This window comes from Poeciliopsis prolifica, unplaced genomic scaffold (genome assembly GCF_027474105.1).
Source record: "Poeciliopsis prolifica strain line A6 unplaced genomic scaffold, Auburn_PproV2 SCAFFOLD126, whole genome shotgun sequence".
In the NCBI taxonomy this organism is placed as follows: domain Eukaryota; kingdom Metazoa; phylum Chordata; class Actinopteri; order Cyprinodontiformes; family Poeciliidae; genus Poeciliopsis; species Poeciliopsis prolifica.
Genome location: NW_026562501.1, coordinates 204,102 through 231,480, shown reverse-complemented (window position 1 = coordinate 231,480; position 27,379 = coordinate 204,102). Strand labels below are relative to the sequence as shown.

Sequence of the window (27,379 nt, the reverse complement as noted above, 5' to 3'; positions counted from 1 at the left end):
AGAACCATCTGCGTTGTGGTCTTTCAAACCTTCCTGTTCTGTTTTAAGAAGCTGTTGCTCAGTTTTTAACCACAGCCTATTGGTTAAGATCCTGCTGCTCAGCAAACTGCTGCAACAAGCAAAACAGTAAAAACCCCTGATAATGAAATAGTTATGGATGAATGAGTCTGGAAATAAGATTATTTTCATTTCCCATTTCACATGTTCAGTCTCATTAATAAAACATGTTTAAAATCAAATGATTAAACATCCCAGTACACAACTCTCTCCCTTTATGGGTTATTCATCAAGATGAAGACATTTGGTTTTGACCAGGACTGAAACAAAGATGTGCAGCAGCTGCAAGGCCCAACAGGAGGTTCTGGGTGCAGCAGATGGTCCAACTTCTGTCAGAACCGACCAACACAGAACATAGAGAAACATGAACTATTTCAATAAAGTATTATTTTTATGAATCCAGGAGATGAAAAACATTCTCCTCCTGCAGAAGCATCGGCGTTTAGATCATTTCACAACCTGCAGGTTACATTTTAGAATATTTCTGACACATTCAGGTATTTTTCTTTTAACAATTCCTTTATTGCTCCAAACAGAGGAAAAGGCAGAAAATCACGTAGCAAATAGAATAAATAACAGTGAATGAATAATAAAATACATGACAGTCAACATAAATGCCAACATGGAAGTCAACATGAACTTATTAAAATGTTGTTCTCTGGTCCAAAGGAACAAGCAACTGGGTCGGTTAATACAAAAATTTAAAAAATGTGCAGCTTACTAAATCTTATTAGAAGCTTACTGGAAAGTAACCAGTAAAAACCTGGAAAGTTAAATTCCCACAACAACTAGTTAATTCTGTAAGTACTGAGTTTCTGAAAAGTGCGGGCTGTGTTGTGTATTGGTACCAAGGTTCTTGTTGAAGGAATCGGATCAGAGATCCAGGAGTAATTTGGTTCTTCAGTCATTTTTCCATAAGATGTTTGTTTGATTTTTCTGTTTTTCTTTCTTTTCAGATGTTCAGTTTGCTGCCTCTTAGTTTAAACTAGGTTTCTTTTCCTCCTTTCAGTTCCTCTTCTGCCTTGACTCATTTGTTTTCTGCCAGTTTCCACCGGAGGATTTTGCTAGAGATCAGCTGTTTCTCGTGCTTTACCCATTTTAATACGTGATGTAGGGCGAGTTCTCTGCAAAATGATTGCTGCAGTTTTAAGTCTCGTTCCTGTTCTGAAATTCTTCCCATTGTCTGATCATTCTGCTTCTTCTGCTTCAGTTTTTGTAGAAATAAAAATTCACAATAGTTTTCCCCTCTATTCTGCAAAAACACAAATCTCACCAAGTATTTCTGGTTTACTTTTTAGTGTAAATATCTTTGTATTCTTGAAATAAAGCAAAACACTGGCATTCACACATTCCAGTAGAATATGTTCATCTAATTATTCAAAGTTTTGCATTGAGTCATTCACTTTTACTAAATATCCATTAAATACACACAGGGATATATTTTATGTTTTTTTTTCTTAATTTGAGCTGTCAGATTTCTGAAATTCAGATTCTCATAAACTTTAAATAAAACTAAGTTTTATAAGTTGCTTCATGAGGCAAAAAAAATGGAATTTTTCACACTAAATCCTAAAATTAAAGGTACAAAGAGAAGCAACAATAGAGCTTTGTAAATAAACTCATAAAAACAGAATAATGAAAATTAAAAATGATCAGAAGATAAAGTTAAAATGCTGCAGTAACACGACAGGAAGTTATATTGATTATATCATATTCACCAAAAAAAGAGTTTTTTTGTTGTTGTATTTACCCAGAATTCTGTGCAGTGTAGTCCACTTCCTGCTTTTGCGCGGTCTCTGGTCCGCTTGGTGTTCACATTCTAACCTCGGCCCGGTCTGGGTGAACCGAACTCACACCCAGGTTTTCCATGTTTTATCTGCATCAGAGTTTGGTTACTTATTCCCACCTCTCCAATCGGACCGGACTTTCTAGACAAACGGACTGAAGTTGGATTAAGGCGGACTGAACAGAGCTGGTGGGAACGCAGCTCTGGACAGGAGACCTGGAAGCAGACTGGGACTTGGAGAGGAAAAATCTCAAAGGTTTCTGAGGAGATCATTGTTGTTCTGAGACCAATCCAGTATCCACTGGTTCCAAAACCAGCTAACATGTTTCTGCAGATGAAGTCCTGAGTAACAAACATGACTCAAACATTTTTGAATGAAGTTTCATATTATTGTAGTCTTCAGCTGTTTCTCAGAGGAAGTTAATTCTTTAGTCAGTTTATTGAGAAAGCATGTTGGAAGCACCTGAAGCCGACCAAATCATCCGGTAGATTTCCATCTCCAGCTGCTGTGGTTTTCTTTCTGCTCTGAGTCAAACCAACCTGTTCCCCTCCTGGCCTTGGGGGGCGCTGCACCAAGAACCACTGAAGGAAGTGACAAAAAACCTCTGCAAGAAACTGAGTCCTACTTCCTCCTTCACCAAATTTAAACAGAAATGGAGTGGTGTCAGATTTTAGCTTTTGCAGGATTTTTTTGTTATCTTTGGTAAAAGTCAAAACCAGGAGCCATTCCTCCCACTAGTGTGAGACGAGACTGGGCTGTGCTGAACCGTCTGATGGGCGTGTGGTGAGCCGTGGAGAGATTCTGCAACTATTGGACCGAATCATTTGCATTCATTGCCAACATGGAAGGATTTCCTGAATGTTTGCTGTGTAGCTGCGACCCGACCCCGGAAGAAAATGGATGGATGGATGCTCTGCAGTGAGAAGCTGTCAAATAACAAAAACAGTACCAGACTATAGAGCGCACCTTACCATAAGCAGCACCTACCAGTTTTTTACATAATTGGAAACGTACCTACTGGGCTAAAAGCCGCACGGTTCACAGCGTGGAGACAAAGTGGCTTGTAGTCATAGTTGCTTTAAAGGACAGACAGGAATGAACCTTGAAACTTGCAAGACAAAGACTTGAGCTGGACTCTTATGCAGCTCAAGTTAATCCAGTTCTCCCATCCCTGGTCCTTAGCGCCCCTGTCCTTTGTTTTAGATGCTGTCTGCTCCAGCTCAGCGTCCCAGTGCATAACGTCAACTGGTGCAGCTGCCTAGTAATCACCCATTCATCAGGTCAGGTGTGTGGAATCGGACCAACAATTAAAACATGTAGCAGAGGCTTCAGGACTTCTCCACTGAGCCGTCAACCAGATTCTCAAAGGCCTCATATGTGAAGCATTGATCTGTTCAGTCCTCAGAATCAACTGTCATTTTTACAGAAGCTTAAAGGGGAAACTGGTATGTAGATTAAATCCAGTCACTAGATGTTTTTTCTTTGGTTCTGATTTGTTCTTTGCGTGACACAGCGGCTCGTTTTGTTTGTTCCACTTCAGGAGCTTCACTTCATAATGAACCGAAGCCCCTGAACTGTCAGTCAGTGTCACTCCACCCACACTCAGGTCCAATCGGGCTGAATAAGTGAAAGCACCTGTGTGAGGCACTCCAACCCAGATTCAAGTAGAGACAACTGAACACTTGCATGCTGACGGAGCGGTAAGGCAACTGGAACTGGTGAGAAAGGTTCCAACGTGCCGCCGGCTGGGTGTGGCGCCTCAGCAGAGTTCATGAATTAACTGAACTCTTGAACTGTACTCTGGAATGTGGCAGGCAGAAAGTCAGCCAGACAAACGGACCGGGAACATTCATGCACCCCTCGCCGTCTCAACGCTCCGCTCACCCCTGTCTGGATCCTGCATGTCAGCGTTGAACCGAACTGAGCAGAGAACAGCAGAACCTGGACAGAAAGGTCAAAGTGCAGCATTTCACTCTATTGTCACAACTGCAAGATGCCGACCAACTGCACTTCCAGGTTGTCTGTAAATAACATTTCTCTTCAGTCCACAAACGTAAAATACTGAAGGACTAAGATCTTCAGGTTCTTCAGCAGACCCTGAACTTCAGTTTGTTTACAGCAAACACTTTAGTTTAGTTTAAAAAGTCCTTGTAATAGATATCTTTAGTGAAATTTACAACTTAACAAAACTTGAACTTTACTTTCCCATAACGTCCAGATAACACAATAATCTACAGGTCATAGGTCATGAAACCTAAAGGTCTTTTACCAGAACTTTACAAATGACATGAAATTTACAGATTACTTTCCCAGAATTCCCAGTTTCTTGAAACCTGTATGTTATGTTTCCAGAATTTCCAGGTGACATGACACAGTATTGAAGTCACTTTCCTGAAATGTTCCAGTTTAAATTACTGGATGTTGAGCGTTTCTTTGTCATCACTTCAATCTACAGTCTCATTTCTGAAACTTAAAGGTTCCTTACCAGAACTTTGCAGCTGCTGTTCCTGAGCACCATTCCAGGTTAAAGTCACTGATTACTTCTCCATAACTCACATTGTTTGCAAGTTACTTTCCTGAAACTGTGAGGCTCATTGCCAGGTGTTTACAGAACTTTGTCAATCAGAGATGCATGTCTATATACTTTTGAAAAAATCTGAAATTTGCAGGTTGCTTTCTTAGAAGAATTTCAATTTTTCTTTACTGACTTACTTTTCCAGAATAAATCTGTTTCTTTCCAGGAACTAATGTTTTACATTCCTGGAGTTTAAATGTTATCAGAACTAATAAACACAGTTCTGCCTTTTGGGAACTTTTAGAAACTATGAGTTATTTCTGAGGAATACTTTCATAGATCTTTACAAATACATTTCAAAAACTTGAAAGTTAGGTTTAGTTTCCAGAACTCAGCATTTTCAGAATATTAATTTAGCTTGTACTTCATGAGAAAAAATCATTTTATGACAGTAAATTCAGTGAAAGAAGCTAATTTACCATTTTATATTTAATATTGGCAGAACAAACAATATAAATATATATTAATATATATACAATGACCAGTTAAAGTTTTGAGCTTTAACGTTACTAATCGTTTAAAGTGACGGTGATGATGCGGTGTTTCTCTTTATTTTTTAGCAGCAGTAAAAAGATGGTGCAATGCTTTGCTAACTGTGTGGATTGAGACCATTCAGGACGTTCCAGAGAGCCATAAAAACATTCCAGGAAGAGTTGGGACGCACCTTTCCTCCTTCACTCTGTCTGACATCTTCACATTTCTCTCATCACCTCCTCTCCCTCTTCCCACCTGGAAGGCTGCAGATCCGTCTTCCAGGCTGAAACAACTTCTGCTCATGAAATTTCCCTCGCCTGACTGCAGTCACTTCTGATGCAGCTCTTGTTTGGATTGTGGCTGAACGCTCCTGTTAACGGTTCCTAAAGCTTGTAGACGTAGAAGAAGGAATGCACATCAGTATTGTCTGAGTTTTGCTGTAATTTACTGTGAATGCATTCATTACTAAAAGTAGCAGCAGCACACATGTTCACGTTGAGACGGTTTCTTGAGGTATTCCCAGTTAGCGGCGGTTCCTCATTCCTGACACCTGCAGCTGTCAGGGCTGAACCACAGCGCGATTAGACGGCTAACGCTGGAGAAGCTAATTCACACGCAGGAGAGCATTGACTGCAGGGAGGTCAAAGGTCACGGTCTGTCCTGGTGAAGGATTTGAACTTGAAGTCTGTCCAGCTGAACTCTGAGCTGAACTCTAAACTGGTTTCCCTGAATCTGACCCTGTTTCTTCCTGTCCTGAGGAATCCTGCTCCAGGCTGACGGCTGGAATGTTGACATAACAGATGTCGTCTGACAAACCCAGTAATTATGAGCCGTACGGCTGTGTGTCCGTACCCGCTCTTCCTCCTCCTCCTCTGCCTCCTCAGGCAGGTTTAGCGTCACGGTTTCCTCATGCTTGTAGAGCAGCAGTCACTCCTGCATTTCAAGACTCTTCATCTAAAATCGCAGCTTTTCTACAAACTGAAAACAAAACATAAAACTGGAGGCAAAAAGGTTTAGGTGAATTTTGCATTAAATTGTTCAACTATTGTCTGATGTAAAGTTTACAATACTTAGCTTTATTCTAAAACTAAGTATTGTAGCTTTAGAACATAAACAATACAGCTTGTTTGATTTTAAGCTGAATTTTGAGTTTTCTCATGGAGTTTTGTTGTGAAGTTTTGTTTTATACGTCCTAATTGTTCATTGCTGAATGATGCCTCAAGAAGATCCAGTGCATGCTTTTACTGTGAAGGTCAATAACACGTTTACTCTGCTTGAGTTTTATTTTCGTGTGTTTTTAATCTACAGTCTCTCTGTAGTCCGTTCCAGTCCAGGGAGTCCAGTTCGTTTCTTTAAGTGTGGATTTGTAATCAGGTTCTGAAGTTCTGGTCTGGGTTCGGTTGAACTGAACTCTGGTTCAGTTTGAATGCATATGTGAACTCCAAGCTCTAAAGGCTGACGACAGCGCAGGGCATTCTGGGTAAATCCAACCAAAGCTAGCGTGTTAGCCTAGCGCTAGCAGCAGAAATGGCTCCTGGTCTTCAGCCAAAGACTAAAGAGAAATCACTAAACTCTGACGCCTCCATCTTGTTTCATCTGGTGAAACAGGAAGTTGCTCTCAGCGTCTTCAGAGGTTTTAGTGTCGTTTCCTGCAGTGGTTGTTGGTGCAGCGCCCCCACAGGCCAGGAGGGGAACAGGCTGGTTTGGGTCAGAGTCACAGCAGGTGGAGCAGATTAAAACATTGTTTTATTTTCGCCTTTTTAGCATTTGAATTGCTTTGAGCGTTTTGTAGAAATGCAGCTTAAGCTGTTTGTCTTACGTATGTATCAAAGCTTTCTGTCTCTGTTTCTGTCATAAGGACGACAACAGGATGAAAACTGTTGTTCTGCAGTTTAATTGAAGGATGAAAACATTTCTCGTTTCTCCAGGATGAACTATTTTTATTTGCCGGTGAAGTCGAGGCGGGGGACGTTTATAGCAGAGCGAGGCTGGACGGACTCCTGGTGGCACTTCACAGCTGCCAGGGTTTATTTCAGTCCACTTAAAGTCTCACAATAGAAGCTGGCAACTTCCTGAAAGTGACTCAGCACATAAATGTCAGTGTGAACTTCCAAGGAACCACCAAGATTGCAGCGTTGCGGCTTCTCCTGGGAAGGCAGCGGCGATTAAAATAAACTGAAGGAAAACACACAATGGAGGTAAAATATCTGTGGCTGCGGGGAGCCGATGTTGGCCCCGGATCGCTGTGTCCCAGGCACCATCTGACCCCGTTTTCCCCCTCATTTAGAAAATGGGTGTCGCTTATCGTAGCAGAACTGCCTTTGAACCAGAACATACAGAAATAAGGAGGCAGCCGGAGACCCAGCGAATCCTTTTATAGCTCTGAGTTTGAGGAAAATCCGGATCTCATTGGCCGGATTAAAGCAGGTTTGATCTGAGGTCATCGAGGATCTTTAGGAAAGAAAAACGAACCACAGGAGCTGCTGGGCATCTTCTGCATCGCCGTCACTCATGGAAAAAGTTATGAACATTTTTGCTCCAGGATGATCTGGTTTTTCAGGTGCATCACAATTAAATGTGAACTTTATTTTTTTATCACACCAGTTTAACCAGTGCCCATTTGTATCCTCTGGTTTCCTTGGACCCGCCGGATGGGTCCACCAGAACTCGCAGCAGCCATTAAAAGTCGTGTTGAATCCATCGATCTTCTGCCAAATCAGACTCCAGTTTCCCAAAAATGGAAAAATTTACGTCCAAGTTTAATGTTCAAACCTGAGAGGCTGGAATAAAAATAATGACTTGAGCTGCAAAAACCAAAATCCTGGAATATTAAACTCAAACTCAGAGTCCAGTATTTACTCACTTACTTTTACTTGAGTAACTTTTTTTTAAATGTTACTTTTTTGACTACAGTTGTTTTTACTTTACTTGACTAATTTCATTATGAAGCATTTCTACTCTTGGTTGAATAAAATTTCTTTATTTTTTAGCCACTGAATTAAAAGCATTTGAAGTAAAAATTCACACACTTGCAGTTTCTGTTAAAGTTTTGTATGTTTTTTATTAAAAGAAAATGATTTGGAAACATTTTATTTTGCCTGATTTTATCTTTTGTTACAATTTACTCTTAATTTTATATTTTATTCCATCTAATGATGCAACTTTTAAATATTAATGACTGATAATTCGATCAGTACTTTTCACTTTTCTGGGCAGATAAGAAGTGAGAAGATATTTTTGCTCCAGCAGAAACGAGGAGTTTAATTTTTCGGCTCCCTCCTCGCTGATGCGTCTCTGTTGTTTCACAGATTGGCTTCATATTTCCGGACAGGTTGCGTCCCCGCCGGTTCCCATGCACCCGCCGCAGCTGACCAGTCACTGACCTGAGCAGCCAGTGACACCGCAGTGAACTCTGGGTAAAAAACATCGCCAAGTTCACAGCGGCTGAGTGTTCATCAGATAAAGACCTTGGCAGAGGTACGGGGTCCCACAGAGGACATAAATAGGCCAGACTGTGTGTGTCCCATTAATTTTCTGCCACATGGCTTCAAACTGTTCTCTGCTGGTCAATTAGGGCGGTCAGGTGGAGGCTGGAAACGCTCGGTGATCTTAACGAGACTCAGAGGAGACCCCCCTCTGAGTCTCCACAGAGACCCCCCCTCCAGAGAGACCCCCCCCCCCGCCCTCCCTCCTTCCACAGAGACCCCACGGTCAGGTAAACACAACACAGATTGGCACATTTCATTATAAAGTCAGGAAAATAAGGAGATTTCAAAATAAAAGACATTGCCAACCGTGAGGAAATATAGCAGCAACTTTTCTCTTTCCTGGGTGGTTATAATGTTTTGGTTGATCATTAAACATCTGGATTTATTTTCTACATGAATGTCCCAATCTTTGTCTTTGAACCGCAGAGATTTCATAAAATGAAAGAAACATCTTTGAGTCAAAACTCCAGTTTGTGAGGAAACAGGAAAAAGTTTCAGAGTTAAGATGCAACATGATGAATGAGGCAGAGTGGAACAGGAAGTTTATTCTGACGTTTCCAGCAGGAAGTGCTGCAGCTGCTTAGTAGTGAGAGAGGTCAGAGGTCACTTACATTTATTTAGTTTCCCAAATGAGCCAAAATCATTTAATTCAACGTGAATTTGGAGACATTCATGTGGTCATTATTATAAATATGGACAGCGTGTGAACCATAAACATCCCATAATAATCCACCACTGCTAATAACAGCCTGATCCTGCAATCTGTGACTCAGAGCATCTTCCTTTAATTCCCCGATTCATCAGATTAACATTGTTACTAAAACTTGAGTCCAAGTCAAATCTGAAAGACAGCTTTATGAAATACTACTTTGCAATGAAATATGTATTTATATATCTTTTTTACAGAAACATAAATGTATTTATTCTTCCTAATATTGTGAGAAACGTCTTTCCTGCAGGTTTCAGTCTGAAAACCAGTTGGCTTCAAGTCTTCATGAAAATATGTTTGCATAAAAATATTAAGTACTTTATTTGAAGACTATGTGATTTTCTCACAATGCTTCATATTTTTATCTAGAAAATGTATTTTTTCAGTAATCATGCTGATCAAGCAACATTTTAGATCCCAACGTTTAACCAAAAATGAACAAACTATTCAGTGACTCGTGACTTTGTGAGTCGTCTGTTTCCAAAATATCTTTGATATGATTTGTTGAGCGTTGATTTTTAAATATTTGGTCAGAAAATATTCATCTGTGAAAGAGTTTATTTTTATTAAAACTCAAAACCATAATGTGTTTCCTTCAGGACTCTAGAAGTCTATGAAAAGACAAGTTGCTTTTAATCAAACAAATCTTCCATATTTAGTTAGTTTTGCTGAATGAACTGATTTTTGGGAACTCGGCTCATTTTGTGGTTTTATATGTCAGTTTAAAAACTGGTTCCCTCTCAACAAGAGCTTACAATAACTTCAATAACTTGGCACCTTAAGACCGTAATTACTGCATAATTGCGACTTAATTAGTTTTGTGGAACAGCGAAAATCCAGGTCGGATTCTGGCTACTGAGCAGGAACTGGATCAGCGCCTGGGTGTGAGTAAAATCAGCCCCTCAGGTGACAGGAAGGGAGTTTCCAGAAGTTTTCAACTTCCGAGGTGGCAACAGTCAGTCGCTGTCATGAAACCAGTTCAACTCCATCAAATGAGTACAAATAGCTGCTGGGAACTCCTTGTTCCAGCAGAATATTTAGAAACACCTGCTCAAAGTTCAGCAGGCCCAGTTAATCTGTGCTTCCAGTAATAAGTTTTAAACGAGGAAATGAATGTTTTAGTGTTGGCGGCAGGAAACGGCGCGGTTTTACAACATCACATTAAATAAGATCATTAAGAGACAATGCTGGCTTTTAGCTCAGTGTTTGATAGTTTATAGTGAAAGTCATGAAGTGACAACTTCTGTGTTGATGCATGAAACTACAGAAAAATTACATTTTAGAAATCTGTTGTGCAGAAATGAAACTTACCTGGTTTCTGAATGCTCCACTTCTTTTCCAGAAAATGTAGTTTTAAAAATGTTTTTAAAGCTTTCTTTGAAAGTGAGTGTAGAAAAGTATTGTACTTTTTGTTGAAAGCGATTGATTGACTGTGAGCTGCAGAGCTGCTTTGATTCTGTGGATTCGCCGCCACATTGAAAACATGTTGGTGCAAACATGAGGAAATGGAAAGAAATGAAAAAGTAGCATCTTAGTATGTGTTGCTTTAGATGTGAGCCTCTGAATAGGGAGAGTTTCCTGGGATCAGAAGTTCAGCTGCTTCAGGACGAGGTGCGTTTACTGTGATGTCACCTTCACATTGTTCACTGGGAACAAAACTTCAGTGCTCTGTGAACTGGTCAAATATTTATGAGAAGAATTAATCAGTGAGTCATAACATCACTTTGAGTTTCAAGCATCCAGCATGCTGAGGTGAGGGAAGCCTCTGAGTAGCTTAACGAGATGTTCGTGTTTAGCTAACAGCCATGAGAGGTTTTCACTTCAACCAAACTGATGCTGAGTTTGGTTTTTGTGGTTGGTTATGCATCCACATCTCAAACAAACGGACCGGATTAAAACGGACCGGATTAAAACGGACCGGATTAAAACGGACTAAATGGTTTTGGTGTGAATGCAGATTCATCTCTGCAGAGGCCTGGCAACAAGATGTTTCTCAGGTTTGATGTACAAGAGTTACATCTATACATAACTTGATAGACGCTCTAGTAAACTGGACCCAGCCCGGCCCGGACCGACCCGACCCAGTGTACTCTCAAGACAAATAAAAACTCCCAGAACTTTGTTTAAGTCTAGTTTAAATCGACTGTACAGCAGCTACAGCTGATCCTGTCAGTGAACAACAGTATATACAGACTCTTAAAGTGGAGAAAGTGCTATCTTCTTCCATAAATCTATCTGCAGCTAACATTTCACAGCGCCGCTAGCAGGCTAACGGTCCTGCAACGACATCAGAACCAGCAGACTCTAAGATCCTAAAGGAGAAAACAGGCTTACATTACAGGTTAGTGTCTCTACTGCAGATGAGGCCCATCTGCGTTTAAATACAGCTTATTATTCAGAACACTACTTCATTTAGCACAACAGACACAGATCTATGAAACATTCATGTAAAAAAGAAGAGGACATTTTGAATGTTTTCTGAGCTGGAGTTTGGTTCAGTGGCTCCAGAAAATGTCTCTTAAAACTCCAGTTTTTCTGAACCTTTCAGGCTGTGATGAGAAGTGACTCCTGTTCAGATCCGGTCCTCCAGATCCGACACCTTGCTCAAAGGCACATCGAACCAGATGAAGTAGAAGAAGAAAACTCACCCAAAACCAGAACCAAGCTAAAATCTGAGGTGAAATACTCTGAAGGTTCAGATGAACTGGTTCACAGTGATGTAGAAGTTAGAGAAGCAGCAGAACTTTAGCTCTGATGGCTTATTTTGAAATGAAATAACTTAAATCTCATTTACAGACAGTAAAAAAGGAACAAGACGGAGAGATCTGTTGGTTTCTGAACAGAAACCTTAGCTTATGTTCTTTCAGTCCAACGAAGCGACGTCTGCAGGATAAAGGCAACACAAATAATTAGATGCATTTGGAGATGATGGTGATGCTGAAGTGCTGCAGGATGGCCCGGTGGTGAGGTTCTGATCCGTTGCTCAGAGTTTGTAGTGTAAAGTCTCAGTTCTGTTGCGTCTGCAGCGGGTCGCTGTAGGAGAATCGAACGTGCAACCCGTTCACCGGGTGAACGATCGGTACCGTTTGCATTTTGGGGAACTCCTCTGAAGCCAGGGTCCATTTGCACGTCCCGATCAGCTCCACGGCCAGAGTCTTCAGGATGATGTGCGCCAGCTCCTTCCCCACGCAGCTGCGCACGCCGCCGCCGAACGGAACGTAGCTGAACCGAGACGAGCGCCACTCGTCCCGCTCCGGGCCGAACCGCTCCGGGTCGAACAGCTCCGGACTCTGGAAGATCGCCGCCGTCTCGTGGGTGTCCCGGATGCTGTACATCACACTCCAGCCTTTAGGGATCTGGTAACCCTGTGGGAGAAGCGGAACCAGCCGTTAGAACCACGGGGAGGAAAACGGAGCATCAGCATCTTCAGGCTTTAGAACAAACTGAGATGTGAAAGATGAACTTCATTCGATCAGTTCTTGTTTTTCAGGACCTTCACTGGTTAACATCAAACATTTAGATCTGCAAAGAGGAAAATCAGGCCGATCTTCATGAGAGCTGGTTTTCAAACCAGCAGATTCATCTGTTGATGAAGGGAAAGGAATTGTTTAATGAATCGTTTGTTGGTTTGTAGTTTGATTTGCTGCGTTAACCTTCATAGCGACTTTTCACCAATTCATGATCTATTAAATCTGGACCTGAAACCACATCTCTACTTTCAAAAGGTTGATGAAATCCTACACATTAATGAAAACACGGCAATTTGAAAAAAATGTTTTTTTATGAAAAGGTTTGGATGACGTAATTTTTCTGGCTGTAACAAAATCAGTTTATTTCCTAAAAAAAAGTGATGGAAACACTTTTTCAGTCACGAGTCACATGATCAACAACCAGATGTTACTACTGGCAGAAACCACGAAGAAGACAGGAAGCAGTTTATGATGCAGCATGTTGTTAATGACTTATTGACGTGTTTGTGAAAATGTGTTTTTTCAACATTAGCAGAATGATGACAGTTTTTCACACGTTTGTAATGGAAACCAGAGGCTGCAGTGAGAAACTAAACCAGTCAGAACTTCTGGTGGCCCAGAGATGAATCTAAATGGGTCTGAAGTTCTTTATGTGGAAGATTCAACCATCTTTTCCAGTTTGGAGACAAATTCAAAGCTAATAACGTAACGAGAATTTGACTTCAAAGTAGAAAACAAGATTTTTTTTATGTGAAATGTGATAATTAGTGGATCATTCTCAGTCTGTCACACATTAAAATAATAATGATAATAATAATAATATGCTTTGCTGCTTCCATGACGGCTTGGTTTCTTTAATTATCTGACACTGAACAACAGAATGAACCATTATTATCCTCCAACCGGAGCCGCGCCTTCAGACCGGAGCAGCTCAGCTCCTTCCAGCCTCTCGGCTTTATCACTGCTGGAAAAGGTGCAGAGATGACAATTGTTCTTTTGGCAATGGGGGCAGAAAATTGGGGTCATGTTGAGGTCAAGGAGAGGGGATGTAAGGACTGAGGAGCTCTGAGCTCTAATCCTGCATGAAAAACTCAGCAGGTGGAGAAACAAAAGCCAAGATTCAGTCTAGAACCAGGATTTCTATGAGAGCAGAAAAATTAGACCAAGGCAGATTTATTCTTTACATCTGAATAAAATCACAGATTTAGATCTCTTTTTTAATCTAATTGCACAATTATAAAAATTGGATCTCAAATCTTTAAAATGTTTGTAGTGGAAAATAATAATGTTTAAAAAAGACACTTGTGGAAAAAATAATTGAATTCATAAATTAAAGCAACTTTTAACTTCTCATTTAAGATGAGGAATTATTTTCCTGATTTTGGTCTTTAACTGGAAAAGAGGAGAGGAATCAGCTTCACGTCTCCATGATGAGGCTGAAAACAAAACGAACGGATCCGGTTCTGCAGTGAGCGGATCCGGTTCTGCAGTGTTCTGCAGTGAACGGATCCGGTTCTGCAGTGAGCGGATCCGGTTCTGCAGTGTTCTGCAGTGAGCGGATCCGGTTCTGCAGTGTTCTGCAGCGAGCGGATCCGGTTCTGCAGCGAGCAGATCCGGTTCTGCAGCGAGCGGATCCGGTTCTGCAGTGAGCGGATCCGGTTCTGCAGACAGATTCTTGGTCTTTGAGTCAGAGGGAAACGGAAGGTTCCGGTCGTTTGGGCCAGGATGCCAACCTTCCTCATGTCTTCATGTTTTCCTTCCTGACATCTCGTTAATGATCTCAGTCATTAACTCTTCACTTCCTGAAGGTGTTTCATCAAATCTGCAAAACGTTTCTGTGGACTTTGTCTGCTTTGAAGCTTCATGAACGTTAAACTGAGGGTTGCTAAGTGTTGGTACTAAATGAGAATCTGGAGATCCTTCCACTGACTGCTGTTTGGTTCTGGTTTCAGCTCTGACTCACGTCCAGTTCGAAGGTCTGCAGGGCGGTCCGGTATCCCCCGGAGACCGGCGGCAGGAAGCGGAGCACCTCCTTCACCACGCAGTCGATGTAGCGGAGCTGGCTCAGCTTCTCCAGACTCAGATACGGGACATGAGACCCAGGACAGCCGCCGTCCGGCTCGGTCTCCGGCGCACCGTCCGCCGGGTTGCGGTTCCGCTCCGGCTGACATCCCAGACCCTCGGCCTCCAGCTCCTCTCTGGCCTTGTCCACCACAGCCGGGTGACGCAGCAGCTGCAGAACCAGGGAGGTGGAGGCGCTGGCCGTGGTGGAGTGGGCAGCGAAGATCAGCTCCACGGCTGTTTCCTGGAAGAAAAGGATGAAATTTGGGGTTTAATCATCGGACTGACCACACAGCCCAGATCAGTCCAATCCAACACCAGTCTGACATCTACTGCTAAACCGCAACCAGACTGAACCAGACTGAAGCAGACTGAACCAGGCTGAACCAGACTGAAGCAGACTGAAGCAGACTGAAGCAGACTGAACCAGGCTGAAGCAGACTGAACCAGGCTGAACCAGACTGAACCAGACAGATCCAGACTGAACCAGACTGAACCAGACTGAACCAGACTGAAGCAGACTGAAGCAGACTGAACCAGGCTGAACCAGACTGAACCAGACTGAACCAGACTGAAGCAGACTGAACCAGGCTGAACCAGACTGAACCAGACAGATCCAGACTGAACCAGACTGAACCAGACTGAAGCAGGCTGAACCAGGCTGAACCAGGCTGAACCAGGCTGAACCAGACTGAACCAGACTGATCCAGGCTGAACCAGGCTGATCCAGGCTGAACCAGACTGAACCAGACTGAACCCAATTAAACCAGACTGAACCAGGCTGATCCAGGCTGAACCAGGTTGAACCAGGCTGATCCAGACTGATCCAGACTGATCCAGGCTGATCCAGGCTGATCCAGGCTGAACCAGACTGAACCAGGCTGATCCAGGCTGAACCAGACTGAACCAGACTGAACCCAATTGAACCAGACTGAACCAGGCTGATCCAGGCTGAACCAGGTTGAACCAGGCTTAACCAGACTGAACCAGGCTGAACCAGACTGATCCAGACTCAACCAGGCTGAACCAGACTGAACCAGACTGAACCAGACTGAACCAGACTGATCCAGACTGAACCAGGCTGAACCAGGCTGATCCAGACTGATCCAGACTGATCCAGACTGAACCAGGCTGAACCAGACTGATCCAGACTGATCCAGGCTGAACCAGGCTGAACCAGACTGAACCAGGCTGAACCAGACTGAACCAGGCTGAACCAGACTGAACCAGGCTGATCCAGACTGATCCAGGCTGAACCAGGCTGATCCAGGCTGAACCAGACTGAACCAGACTGAACCAGGCTGAACCAGACTGATCCAGACTGATCCAGACTGAACCAGTCTGAACCAGACTGATCCAGGCTGAACCAGACTGAACCAGGCTGAACCAGACTGAACCAGGCTGATCCAGGCTGAACCAGACTGAACCAGGCTGAACCAGACTGATCCAGACTGAACCAGACTGAACCAGACTGAACCAGGCTGAACCAGACTGAACCAGACTGAGCCAGGCTGAACCAGACTGAACCAGACTGAACCCGACTGAACCAGACTGAACCAGGCTGAACCAGACTGAACCAGACTGAGCCAGGCTGAACCCGACTGAACCAGACTGAACCAGGCTGAACCAGACTGAACCAGACTGAGACAGGCTGAACCAGACTGAACCCGACTGAACCAGGCTGAACCCGACTGAACCAGACTGAACCAGGCTGAACCAGACTGAACCAGACTGAGCCAGGCTGAACCAGACTGAACCCGACTGAACCAGACTGAACCAGACTGAGCCAGGCTGAACCCGACTGAACCAGGCTGATCCAGACTGATCCAGACTGATCCAGACTGATCCAGGCTGATCCAGACTGATCCAGACTGATCCAGGCTGATCCAGACTGATCCAGACTGATCCAGACTGAACCAGACTGAACCAGACTGATCCAGACTGAACCAGACTGTTCCAGACTGAACCAGGCTGAACCAGACTGAACCAGACTGAGCCAGGCTGAACCAGACTGAACCCGACTGAACCAGACTGAACCAGGCTGAACCAGACTGAACCAGACTGAGCCAGGCTGAACCCGACTGAACCAGACTGAACCAGGCTGAACCAGACTGAACCAGACTGAGACAGGCTGAACCAGACTGAACCCGACTGAACCAGGCTGAACCCGACTGAACCAGACTGAACCAGACTGAACCAGACTGAGCCAGGCTGAACCAGACTGAACCCGACTGAACCAGACTGAACCAGACTGAGCCAGGCTGAACCCGACTGAACCAGGCTGATCCAGACTGATCCAGACTGATCCAGACTGATCCAGGCTGATCCAGACTGATCCAGGCTGATCCAGGCTGATCCAGGCTGATCCAGACTGATCCAGACTGATCCAGACTGAACCAGACTGAACCAGACTGATCCAGACTGATCCAGACTGAACCAGACTGAACCAGACTGAACCAGACTGATCCAGACTGATCCAGACTGAACCAGACTGAACCAGGCTGAACCAGACTGAACCAGACTGAGCCAGGCTGAACCCGACTGAACCAGACTGAACCAGGCTGAACCAGACTGAACCAGACTGAGAGACAGGCTGAACCAGACTGAACCCGACTGAACCAGGCTGAACCCGACTGAACCAGACTGAACCAGACTGAACCAGACTGAGCCAGGCTGAACCAGACTGAACCCGACTGAACCAGACTGAACCAGACTGAGCCAGGCTGAACCCGACTGAACCAGGCTGATCCAGACTGATCCAGACTGATCCAGGCTGATCCAGACTGATCCAGACTGATCCAGACTGAACCAGACTGAACCAGACTGAACCAGACTGATCCAGACTGATCCAGACTGAACCAGACTGAACCAGACTGAACCAGACTGATCCAGAGTGATCCAGACTGATCCAGGCTGATCCAGACTGATCCAGACTGATCCAGGCTGATCCAGGCTGATCCAGACTGATCCAGACTGATCCAGACTGATCCAGACTGAACCAGACTGAACCAGACTGATCCAGACTGATCCAGACTGATCCAGACTGAACCAGACTGATCCAGGCTGATCCAGACTGATCCAGACTGAACCAGACTGATCCAGAGCGCTACACCAAACATCAGCTGCTGCAGTAATCAGTACATCACCATGGCAACAGGTGAGAGTTTCCTTCCCTCTGAAACCTTTAAACCTGATCAGCCTGGTTAACCAGTGAACCCCACATCCTCTGAACCGGAGCAGTCTGGTCTGGTTTGGGTCTCCTGGTTCGGGTCTCCTGGTTTGGGTCTCCTGGTTTGGGTCTCCTGGTTTGGGTCTCCTGGTTTGGGTCTCCTGGTTTGGTCGGCCTGGTTTGGGTCGGCCTGGTTCGGGTCTCCTGGTTTGGGTCGGCCTGGTTTGGGTCGGCCTGGTTCGGGTCTCCTGGTTTGAGTCTCCTGGTTTGGGTCGGCCTGGTTCGGGTCTCCTGGTTTGGGTCTCCTGGTTTGGGTCTCCTGGTTTGGGTCGGCCTGGTTCGGGTCTCCTGGTTCGGGTCTCCAGGTTTGGGTCTCCTGGTTCGGGTCTCCTGGTTCGGGTCTCCTGGTTTGGGTTGGCCTGGTTCGGGTCTCTGGTTTGGGTCGGCCTGGTTCGGGTCTCCTGGTTCGGGTCTCCAGGTTTGGGTCTCCTGGTTCGGGTCTCCTGGTTCGGGTCTCCTGGTTTGGGTTGGCCTGGTTCGGGTCTCCTGGTTTGGGTCGGCCTGGTTCGGGTCTCCTGGTTCGGTCTCCAGGTTTGGGTCTCCTGGTTCGGGTCTCCTGGTTTGGGTCTCCTGGTTCGGGTCTCCTGGTTCGGGTCTCCTGGTTTGGGTTGGCCTGGTTCGGGTCTCCAGGTTTGGGTCTCCTGGTTCGGGTCTCCTGGTTTGGGTCTCCTTTTGGTTCGGGTTCGGCCTGGTCGGGTCTCCTGGTTTGGGTCGGTCTGGTTCGGGTCTCCTGGTTTGGGTCTCCTGGTTTGGGTCTCCTGGTTTGGGTCTTCTGGTTTGGGTCGGTCTGGTTCGGGTCTCCTGGTTTGGGTCTCCTGGTTTGGGTCGGCCTGGTTTGGGTCTCCTGGTTTGGGTCTCCTGGTTCGGGTCTCCTGGTTCGGGTCTCCTGGTTCGGGTCTCCTGGTTTGGGTTGGCCTGGTTCGGTCTCCTGGTTTGGGTTGGCCTGGTTCGGGTCTCCTGGTTTGGGTCGGCTGGTTTGGGTCTCCTGGTTCGGGTCTCCTGGTTTGGGTCCTGGTTTGGGTCTCCTGGTTCGGGTCTCCTGGTTCGGGTCTCCTGGTTCGGGTCTCCTGGTTTGGGTTGGCCTGGTTCGGGTCTCCTGGTTTGGGTCTCCTGGTTTGGGTCTCCTGGTTTGGGTCGGCCTGGTTCGGGTCGGCCTGGTTCGGGTCTCCTGGTTCGGGTCTCCTGGTTCGGGTCTCCTGGTTTGGGTCTCCTGGTTTGGGTCTCCTGGTTTGGGTCTCCTGGTTTGGGTCGGCCTGGTTTGGGTCGGCCTGGTTCGGGTCTCCTGGTTTGGGTCGGCCTGGTTTGGGTCGGCCTGGTTCGGGTCTCCTGGTTTGAGTCTCCTGGTTTGGGTCGGCCTGGTTCGGGTCTCCTGGTTTGGGTCTCCTGGTTTGGGTCTCCTGGTTTGGGTCGGCCTGGTTCGGGTCTCCTGGTTCGGGTCTCCAGGTTTGGGTCTCCTGGTTCGGGTCTCCTGGTTCGGGTCTCCTGGTTTGGGTTGGCCTGGTTCGGGTCTCCTGGTTTGGGTCTCCTGGTTCGGGTCTCCTGGTTTGGGTCGGCCTGGTTTGGGTCTCCTGGTTTGGGTCGGCCTGGTTCGGGTCTCCTGGTTCGGGTCTCCAGGTTTGGGTCTCCTGGTTCGGGTCTCCTGGTTCGGGTCTCCTGGTTCGGGTCTCCTGGTTTGGGTTGGCCTGGTTCGGGTCTCCAGGTTTGGGTCTCCTGGTTCGGGTCTCCTGGTTTGGGTCTCCTGGTTTGGGTTGGCCTGGTTCGGGTCGGCCTGGTTCGGGTCTCCTGGTTTGGGTCGGTCTGGTTCGGGTCTCCTGGTTCGGGTCTCCTGGTTTGGGTCTCCTGGTTTGGGTCTTCTGGTTGGGTCGGTCTGGTTCGGGTCTCCTGGTTTGGGTCTCCTGGTTTGGGTCGGCCTGGTTTGGGTCTCCTGGTTTGGGTCTCCTGGTTCGGGTCTCCTGGTTCGGGTCTCCTGGTTCGGGTCTCCTGGTTTGGGTTGGCCTGGTTCGGGTCTCCTGGTTTGGGTTGGCCTGGTTCGGGTCTCCTGGTTTGGGTCGGCCTGGTTTGGGTCTCCTGGTTCGGGTCTCCTGGTTTGGGTCTCCTGGTTCGGGTCTCCTGGTTCGGGTCTCCTGGTTCGGGTCTCCTGGTTCGGGTCTCCTGGTTTGGTTGGCCTGGTTCGGGTCTCCTGGTTTGGGTTGGCCTGGTTCGGGTCGGCCTGGTTTGGGTCTCCTGGTTCGGGTCTCCTGGTTTGGGTCTCCTGGTTCGGGTCTCCTGGTTCGGGTCTCCTGGTTCGGGTCTCCTGGTTCGGGTCTCCTGGTTTGGGTTGGCCTGGTTCGGGTCCTGGTTTGGGTCTCCTGGTTTGGGTCGGCCTGGTTCGGGTCGGCCTGGTTCGGGTCTCCTGGTTCGGGTCTCCTGGTTCGGGTCTCCTGGTACCTTGAGCTCCTGGATGCTGAGCTCCTGCTGCTCCTTGGCAACGGACAGCATGAGGTCGAAGGCGTCCTGGTAGTCGTCGTCCAGCTGCTGCCGCTCCATCTTCTCCTCGATGATTTTCGCCATGTTGGCGTGAAGGATTTCTCTGGCCTTGATGCCCTGCAGAGAGAAGTCCATCAGAACCGGCCCGGGTCCCAGGTGGGTCGGGGTGCGGACGGGGTTCGGTACCTTGCGCAGGCCGCTGAACGGCGTGTCGATGGGGAGCGAGAACAGGTTGTTCATGAGCTGCTCGAAGGTCGTGGCCAGGTAGACGATCCTCTCCTCCTCCATCTGCAGGCCCAGCAGAACCCGCACGGCGATGCGGAACGTCAGAGACTTGGCGGCGGCGTACACGTCGACGGACCCCGGGTCAGAGACCCACTTGGCGATCTCCGCCTTGATGACGTCCTGCAGCCGCGGCAGGTAGGACTCCAGCGCCGCCCGGCTGAACACCTTGGCCAGGATCTAAACGCAGAGAGGGGTCAAAGTTCAACCGATCAGAACCGTTCAGACTCAGCTCAGTTTCTACAGACACAGTGACAGAGCTGGGAACTTCTACGAATGTAAATAGAGAAAACAAAATGTTAACAAAAACAAAGTATTTTATCATAAATAAATGTTCTTCAGTAATTATTTGTCTTATTTTTCAGATTTTAGTAGGACTGAGCAATAAGGCTAAAAACATATTGCAATATAATTGGTCAATATTATCGATCAGATTTTTGTTTCTATTTCTAAAATATCACCAGACTGATGGCGTTTTGTTTCCTGCTGATCCAAAGTTTTCACTTCACCTCGTTTTTCTGTTTTTAAGCATTTCTGAGGCAAAATGTCGAAAACTTAAACTGCTGCTGCGCCAGTTCATGAGCACGCTGTTGCTAGGCAACCAAAGTCGGGGGAGCTTGGAGGGCTTGTTCCCCAGCAGGTTGTTGCTAGGTAACCGAAGAGCGAGTGAGTCAGTTGACGTCACCAACGTAGCTTAGCTCACAACCAGAGGGTTTAGCGACTAGCCTTTCCAAATCCTACACTGTAACAAATTGCTGTAAAAAACGTCCAAAACTGAACAGTATCAAACTGTTTCTATTGGAAACGGTACTGCACCGTGAAAAACAATGCATTCTGGGCAATTATTACTGTTTTTAATAAAATACTGTAGTATACTGTGAGTAGCATTGCATTGTGGGAATGATGTTGGATTCAACGGTAAGGAGGCTCTTTAAACAGAACGCTACTGTATTTCTGAAGAAGACATGTTGTTGTGACATGTGGAAGCAACCTCTATAACTTTCTTTAAGGACTATCCATTTGAATCCTGCATTTTATGAGCCAATCCTAAGGTAAGTTATTTTTGATGATTCATATTTACAAATACTGACATGTTTGGAAGCTCTTTTTCTTTCTTTTGTGTAATTTGACTTGAATTGCTATGATTAGCTGCTAAAGTGAAATTGGTGAATGGATATCAACTGGGGATTTGGAGTTTCACAGAGTTGACTTGGCAGAAAACTGTTTAAATGTTATGCTGGTGTCTCTTTATTAACTCTTAACATTCAAAAGTTTGTCTTCATCTAGCACACATTAAACCCTGACTCCTTAAGCAGCATCATATGCTAATCTGAAATTACTGCATTTTCAGGCTTTCTTGATCTCAACCCTGAGGGACCAAGGCCAGCTGTAGCAAGATCATCTCCAAGAGGACAGGGAAAACTTTTCAAAAGAAGTCGGTCACTGTCATCCCCCGTGTTTCAACTCTGCTGAAAAACCTCTTGGACTTTGAATGGAATTTCATAGTGAGAACTTTCTAACCAAGCTATAGATATTGTTGCCCCTCCACGCAAAAACAAGCAAACAAAAAAACTATCCAGGCATGAAGGCAACTTATCCCTGAACAGGAGTGTTCTTGAGAGATGTTTTTGGTTTAAAGGTCAGCATAATCTGAAGACATCTCTTTTAATTAAGAGCATACATTTTGTTAAGGCTCCCACTTTCTGTTCTTCAGATGTAATTTTGACTGTACAGGCACCATGTTTAACTTATCTTGTCTAATATTGTTTCATTGTTTTATCATCTGAAGTTGGAGCTCTGATTTTGCCCTAAAGGAAATTCAAGTCTAAATGTTTCATTTAAATTTTTATCAAACTAAAATGTGCAATTTTTTTCTATGCTTTAGATTGAAAGTTAAATGTTTATGTTGCATCATATTGTTCCTCACTTCCACAAAAAGTCATATTTTGTATTGAAAAAGTAGTGTGCTGAGTTGTACAATGCATTATTTCTATAATTTATTTCATACTTATTTTATTTCAGACTAATCAAAAGGCCACAATTCATGCTTTATTCAAATACTCTTTACATCAGTTAAGAAATTTATTTCACAAAATAGATGGTGATTTCTTACTGTTGTTCCAGAATCTGACTTACTTTGGACAGTTTACCCTCAACATTCTTGTAGAAAAGGTTTAGGTTTAAGGCACACATACGTTGTCGTTTCAAAACCTTCGTCTTTATTATGTGGCCCACTAAACACCGTGTGAGTCGATGTTTGAGTTGGTTCTTTTTTTCCCAAATAAATGTTTGACATGATGGAACTTACATTTCTAAGTGTTTTTTTTTTCATGTTTCTATTTTATATTGGAAATTTACAGTAGTAAGCTGTATGTGAATTCAACAGTAATGGTACCATAGAAAAACGGTAATATACTGGCAACACAGCTGCCAGTATATTACTGTCACAAAAGATTTCTTTTGTGACAGTAATATACTGTAAAGTTGATTACAGTAAGGGTACTGTATAATTAACAGTACAATGCTGGCAACCCTGCTGCCAGCATTGTACTGTAAAAATACAGGGCAGTTTGTTACAGTGTACATCCCCCAGAATGCAGTGCGGTTCATCCGGCCCCACCGGCCCCGCCCAGCCCCGCCCGGCCCCGCAGGCCCCACCGGCCCCGCAGGCCCCGCCCGCCCCGCAGGCCGATGCCTCACCTTCCTCTTCCTGCGGTGGATGTCCCCCACAGAGTTGACCAGGGTGTTTGGCCCCAGGATGATGCGGGTGCTCTGGGGCCACTGGGTGCACACCAGGCTGTGTTCCCCCAGCAGGATCTTGCGGATGTTTTCGGCGCCCGTCACCCGGATGAGGGGCTTCCCCAGCAGGTGGGTCTTAAACACGTTGCCATGGCGTTTCCGCCGAGAGATGTGGAAGTTGGAGCCCTGCAGTGGGAAACAGGACACAGGAAGATTGGAAAACATATTCCATAAAGCTAAAGAAGAATTGATCCTGTTTGGACTTTTAGCTTCAGTTATTTTCCAGTTTGTTTAGTTTTTGCCATTGTCTGGTTTGGTAACTGTTCTGGTTTCCTCTCCTCCTCCCTTTTGGGTTTTCTCTTTTCTCTCAGCTGAGCAGCTGATTTTTGCTTCCTGGTTGCTCCTGCCTGCTCCTCTCCTCACTGCAGAAACATAAATCTTACTGTTTTGTCTCGTTTCCTGTGTAAATATCTTAGTTTTGTTTTTTAAATGTTATAACTTACAAGTACTTTTTCAGAAAAAAAAACTTGTTATAAATAAAATAATCTGTCAGTGGGAACTAGAACATTTTTAATCAATAATAATAAATTATTGGCATAAAACAAAATTCTTGCTGAAAAGTCACTGAAATATTTGCAGCAGAAAACTGGACAGCATCGCGCAGGACGTTGTGTTTTTGCAGCTCCTCTTTCTCCTGCTCTCCTTGCTGGATCCTCTCTGCTGGATCCTCTCTGCTGGATCCTCTCTACTGGATCCTCTCTGCTGGATCCTCTCTGCTGGATCCTCTCTGCTGGATCCTCTCTGCTGGATCCTCTTAAGCTCTGGACTCTTCAGCTCAGCTTTCAGGTTTTCTGCTGATTTTGAATCAAAAGGTTTCAGAGGTTTTGTTGCCTCTAAAGGCCCACAGGCTCACGGATCCTCCACCGTGTTCAGACATGACTGCATCACTAAAATAACCTGTTCTGTTAAATCAGCTCCACGTTTACATTTGAGACGGTAGGAGGGAACGTCGTTTTCCAGACATGTTCTCTAACCAGCTGGTTGCCCTGGAGACCCCAAAATGTCTGTTTCTCCAGATGTTTCTTCACTCATGTTTGATCTCAGGTCCAGATCTTTAATTATTGCTCCCACTGGTTGGAAAGTCTCGGATTGTAATTTTTATTTTCAGACTTTTTGAAGTTTTTTTTGTTTGTTTGAAGACCAAGAATAAATGAATCTCCATGGATTCATATTTAGTGTCCAGAGAAACAGAAAGTTAAATGTTCCCAGATTCTCTCATCAAGCCTTAAAAACCTCAAGATAATGGATGAATTTAATATTTTTAAACTGCTGCATTAATGCATTAAATCAAAGCTTTGATTCTCCGCGGATTATTCTGTTAATCGGTTTTAAAGTGAGAAAAGAACCAAAGTGACAGAAAAGCAAGTGAAACCTGGAGAAATTTAATGAAGGGAAAAACTGGAAACATGAGAGAGACGCGTAAACTGAATCTGGATCGGTTTCATTTTCTGCGCAGAACGGAAGAACCGAACCGAACCCAAACTTCCAGTTCTTGCTGCAGAGACAGAAGTCAAGTCCGCACATGTTGCAGAACCCGGACCAGAACTTCAGCGGCTCCAGGCTGAAGTTGGAGCTGCTGAAGGAGGTTCTGGAGGAGGTTCTGGAGGAGGTTCTGACCTGGAAGAGCCAGTGGAAGGTCTCTCCGACCAGCGGCCAGCCCATGGAGCCCCGCGGCAGCGGCAGGCTGCTGTTCGGGTCCCGGGTCAGGCTCCAGCGGAGGCTCCACAGCTGCCGGGTCAGAACCAGCAGCAGCAGCGCCGACAGCACCGAGGTGAGCGCGGTGGCCAGGGCCGACAGGACCCCGAACTGGGCCAGGGGGAACATCTCCTCCGAGCGGTCCACTTCCCAGCATCCACCTGCGGCAGCGCAGCGCAGCGCGGTTCGGGTCCGCAGTCAGACTGGAGCTGGAAGGAAAGAGCCGCAAATTGAGGGAAAATCAGCTGGAAGGAAAAATTGATTTCATTTGAACTCGAGCTGCACGTGGAGCTGAATGTTTCCCGCTCAGCCCGAAACATGAACCTCATCAGGACCGAACCTCATCAGGACCGAACCTCATCAGGACCTGCAGCCATTCCAGACTCTTTTACGGGTCTGCCTGCGCGGGCTTGTCCGTAAAGCTGCGCGCCTTTATGGGTACAGTTTGGGGGCCCAGCCGCCCCGGGCCCGGGCGGACCGGCCCGGACCGGCCCGACCCGGTCCGACTTTATGGAGCAGCGCCAATAAATCCGCTTTAAAAGCTGCAACTGCTGCTGATTCTGAGCCACTTCAGAAAAACTCCTTTTAGGTCCTAAAAGGTTCTGGCTGATGTCTGGTTCTGATCCAAAGAGCTTACCTCCACCACGCGTTTCCTCCGCAGACCCAGATCTCCTCAGATCTCCTCAGATCCTCTCAGATCCTCTCAGATCCTCTCAGATCCTCTCAGATCCTCTGGTTCTCCCACTGCGGCTCCAGCCTGAAGGTTCCTGCAGCCGCGGCGCTGCAGCGGCTTTATAGGCGCAGCGTCGCAGCGCAGCGGTCCACCTTCAGCTGCTGACGTTGATCGGAATGTTAAACAGGATGTTCATTCAGAGAGAGAGAGAGGGAAAAAGAGAGGGAGAGAGGGAGGGAGGGAGGAAGAAAAGAGAGAGGGAGAGAGAAGAGAGAGAGTCGTGCGTGTGCGCGCGAGAGGCCCAGGTAGCCAATCAGCGCAGATCAGCTCCCAGTCCAGCGCAACGCTGCGGACTGCGCCTTTAACTCCTGGCGCAAAGAGTAAAACATAATTTCACTCTTTTAGTATAAATTCATTTATTTTATCATTTTATAGAATCGAACATTTTAATCCAGAAAAATCATCTGGATTCCTGTAAACTGACCGTTTCTACATGAAACTGTCCATCTGCATATTGTGATAATAATATTAATAATTATAATTATAACCGCATCCCTCCAGTTCCGCTCTGATCAAATACATTTTATTAAACTGGTTATAAAATATTTTTACAGTAAATGAGACTTAATTCATATTTTCATTCGTTTCCATTTAATTTAATGATTAAAACCCTGCAAGCAGCAACATGAAAAATATGCATATATATATTTATTATTATTATTATTATTATTATTATTATTATTATTATTATTATTAGTTTTCATTATTAAAAATAAGTCGTTCTGTTCCTGTCCGTCCTGCTTCAACTCAGTAATAAACATATTATTTAATAATATTTAATGTTATTTAATAATATTTAATGTTATTTTTGATTTCTGCAGCAGCAACTCAAATATCTGATAAAACTGAATATCTGGAGAAACTCCAGTTATTTATTATTTATTAGAATTATTTGGAACTGAAACTTTGAGATTTAAAGATTTCAGTTTGACATTAAAACAAAGAGATGGTTTTATTATTACATGTTATTTATTTAATATATATTCACATGAACAACATGTTTATATTTTTATATTTTATCTAATTTATTAATTAAATCAAAATGAGCAAAAGATTCATTGAATTCTTTAGTATTTTATTTAATCAACATAAAACATTAAATTATCTCTTTGTCTGTTTTTCTATTTTTACCTTTTATTATTTTTGACTTTTTTATGCTGAGAAACATTTTTGAAACCATTTATTTTTCTAATTTTCTCTTCTGTCCTGGAAAATAAATATTAATTTCTCACAAACTTGTTGAAATAAAATCTTTTGTCTGCAGAATCATTTTAGTAATAAGTGTTTTCATAAGTAAAGTTTTAGGGATTTTTTATTTTTTAATCGTCATTATTTTTCTGTGAAGGTTTTGATCTCACTGCTTTCATTAAACCTTCAGCTTGGAAATGATTATAAATGAAAATATCATTTATTTTCACGTTTAGAGAGAAAAACTTTGTTCTATTTTAGTAAAAGTGCCCCTGCTCTTCCTCCTCCTCTCCCTCAGTGCTCAGCCATCATCAGCTGGAGCAGCAACAACAGCAGGAGCTGCAGCAACAACAGCAGCAACAGCAG

The 27,379-nt window shown here is 45.0% G+C and overlaps 1 protein-coding gene across 1 annotated transcript; it reads right to left on the bottom strand.

Annotated features, from left to right (window-relative positions):
• Positions 1 to 11,208: 11,208 nt before the first annotated feature.
• On the bottom strand, positions 11,209 to 25,895 carry LOC129355189 (cytochrome P450 26C1-like). Its single transcript, XM_055024733.1, has 7 exons — positions 25,730 to 25,895; positions 25,015 to 25,301; positions 23,299 to 23,523; positions 20,503 to 20,778; positions 20,278 to 20,433; positions 14,524 to 14,865; positions 11,209 to 12,455 (listed from the first exon to the last, which is right to left on the bottom strand). The coding sequence occupies exons 2-7, from the start codon at positions 25,219 to 25,221 to the stop codon at positions 12,096 to 12,098; spliced, it is 1,566 nt and encodes a 521-aa protein (XP_054880708.1). The 5' UTR covers positions 25,222 to 25,301; positions 25,730 to 25,895; the 3' UTR covers positions 11,209 to 12,095.
• Between the last annotated feature and the right edge of the window lie 1,484 nt (positions 25,896 to 27,379).

Coding starts and splice junctions, on each gene's coding strand:
- LOC129355189 (XM_055024733.1), bottom strand. CDS start 25,221: ATGTTCCCCCTGGCCCAGTTCGGGGTCCTGTCGGCCCTGGCCACCGCG. Junction 23,524..25,014: donor CCTTCCACTGGCTCTTCCAG/GTCAGAACCTCC, acceptor TTCCCACTGCAG/GGCTCCAACTTCCACATCTC. Junction 20,779..23,298: donor TCCACCGCAGGAAGAGGAAG/GTGAGGCATCGG, acceptor CTCTGCGTTTAG/ATCCTGGCCAAGGTGTTCAG.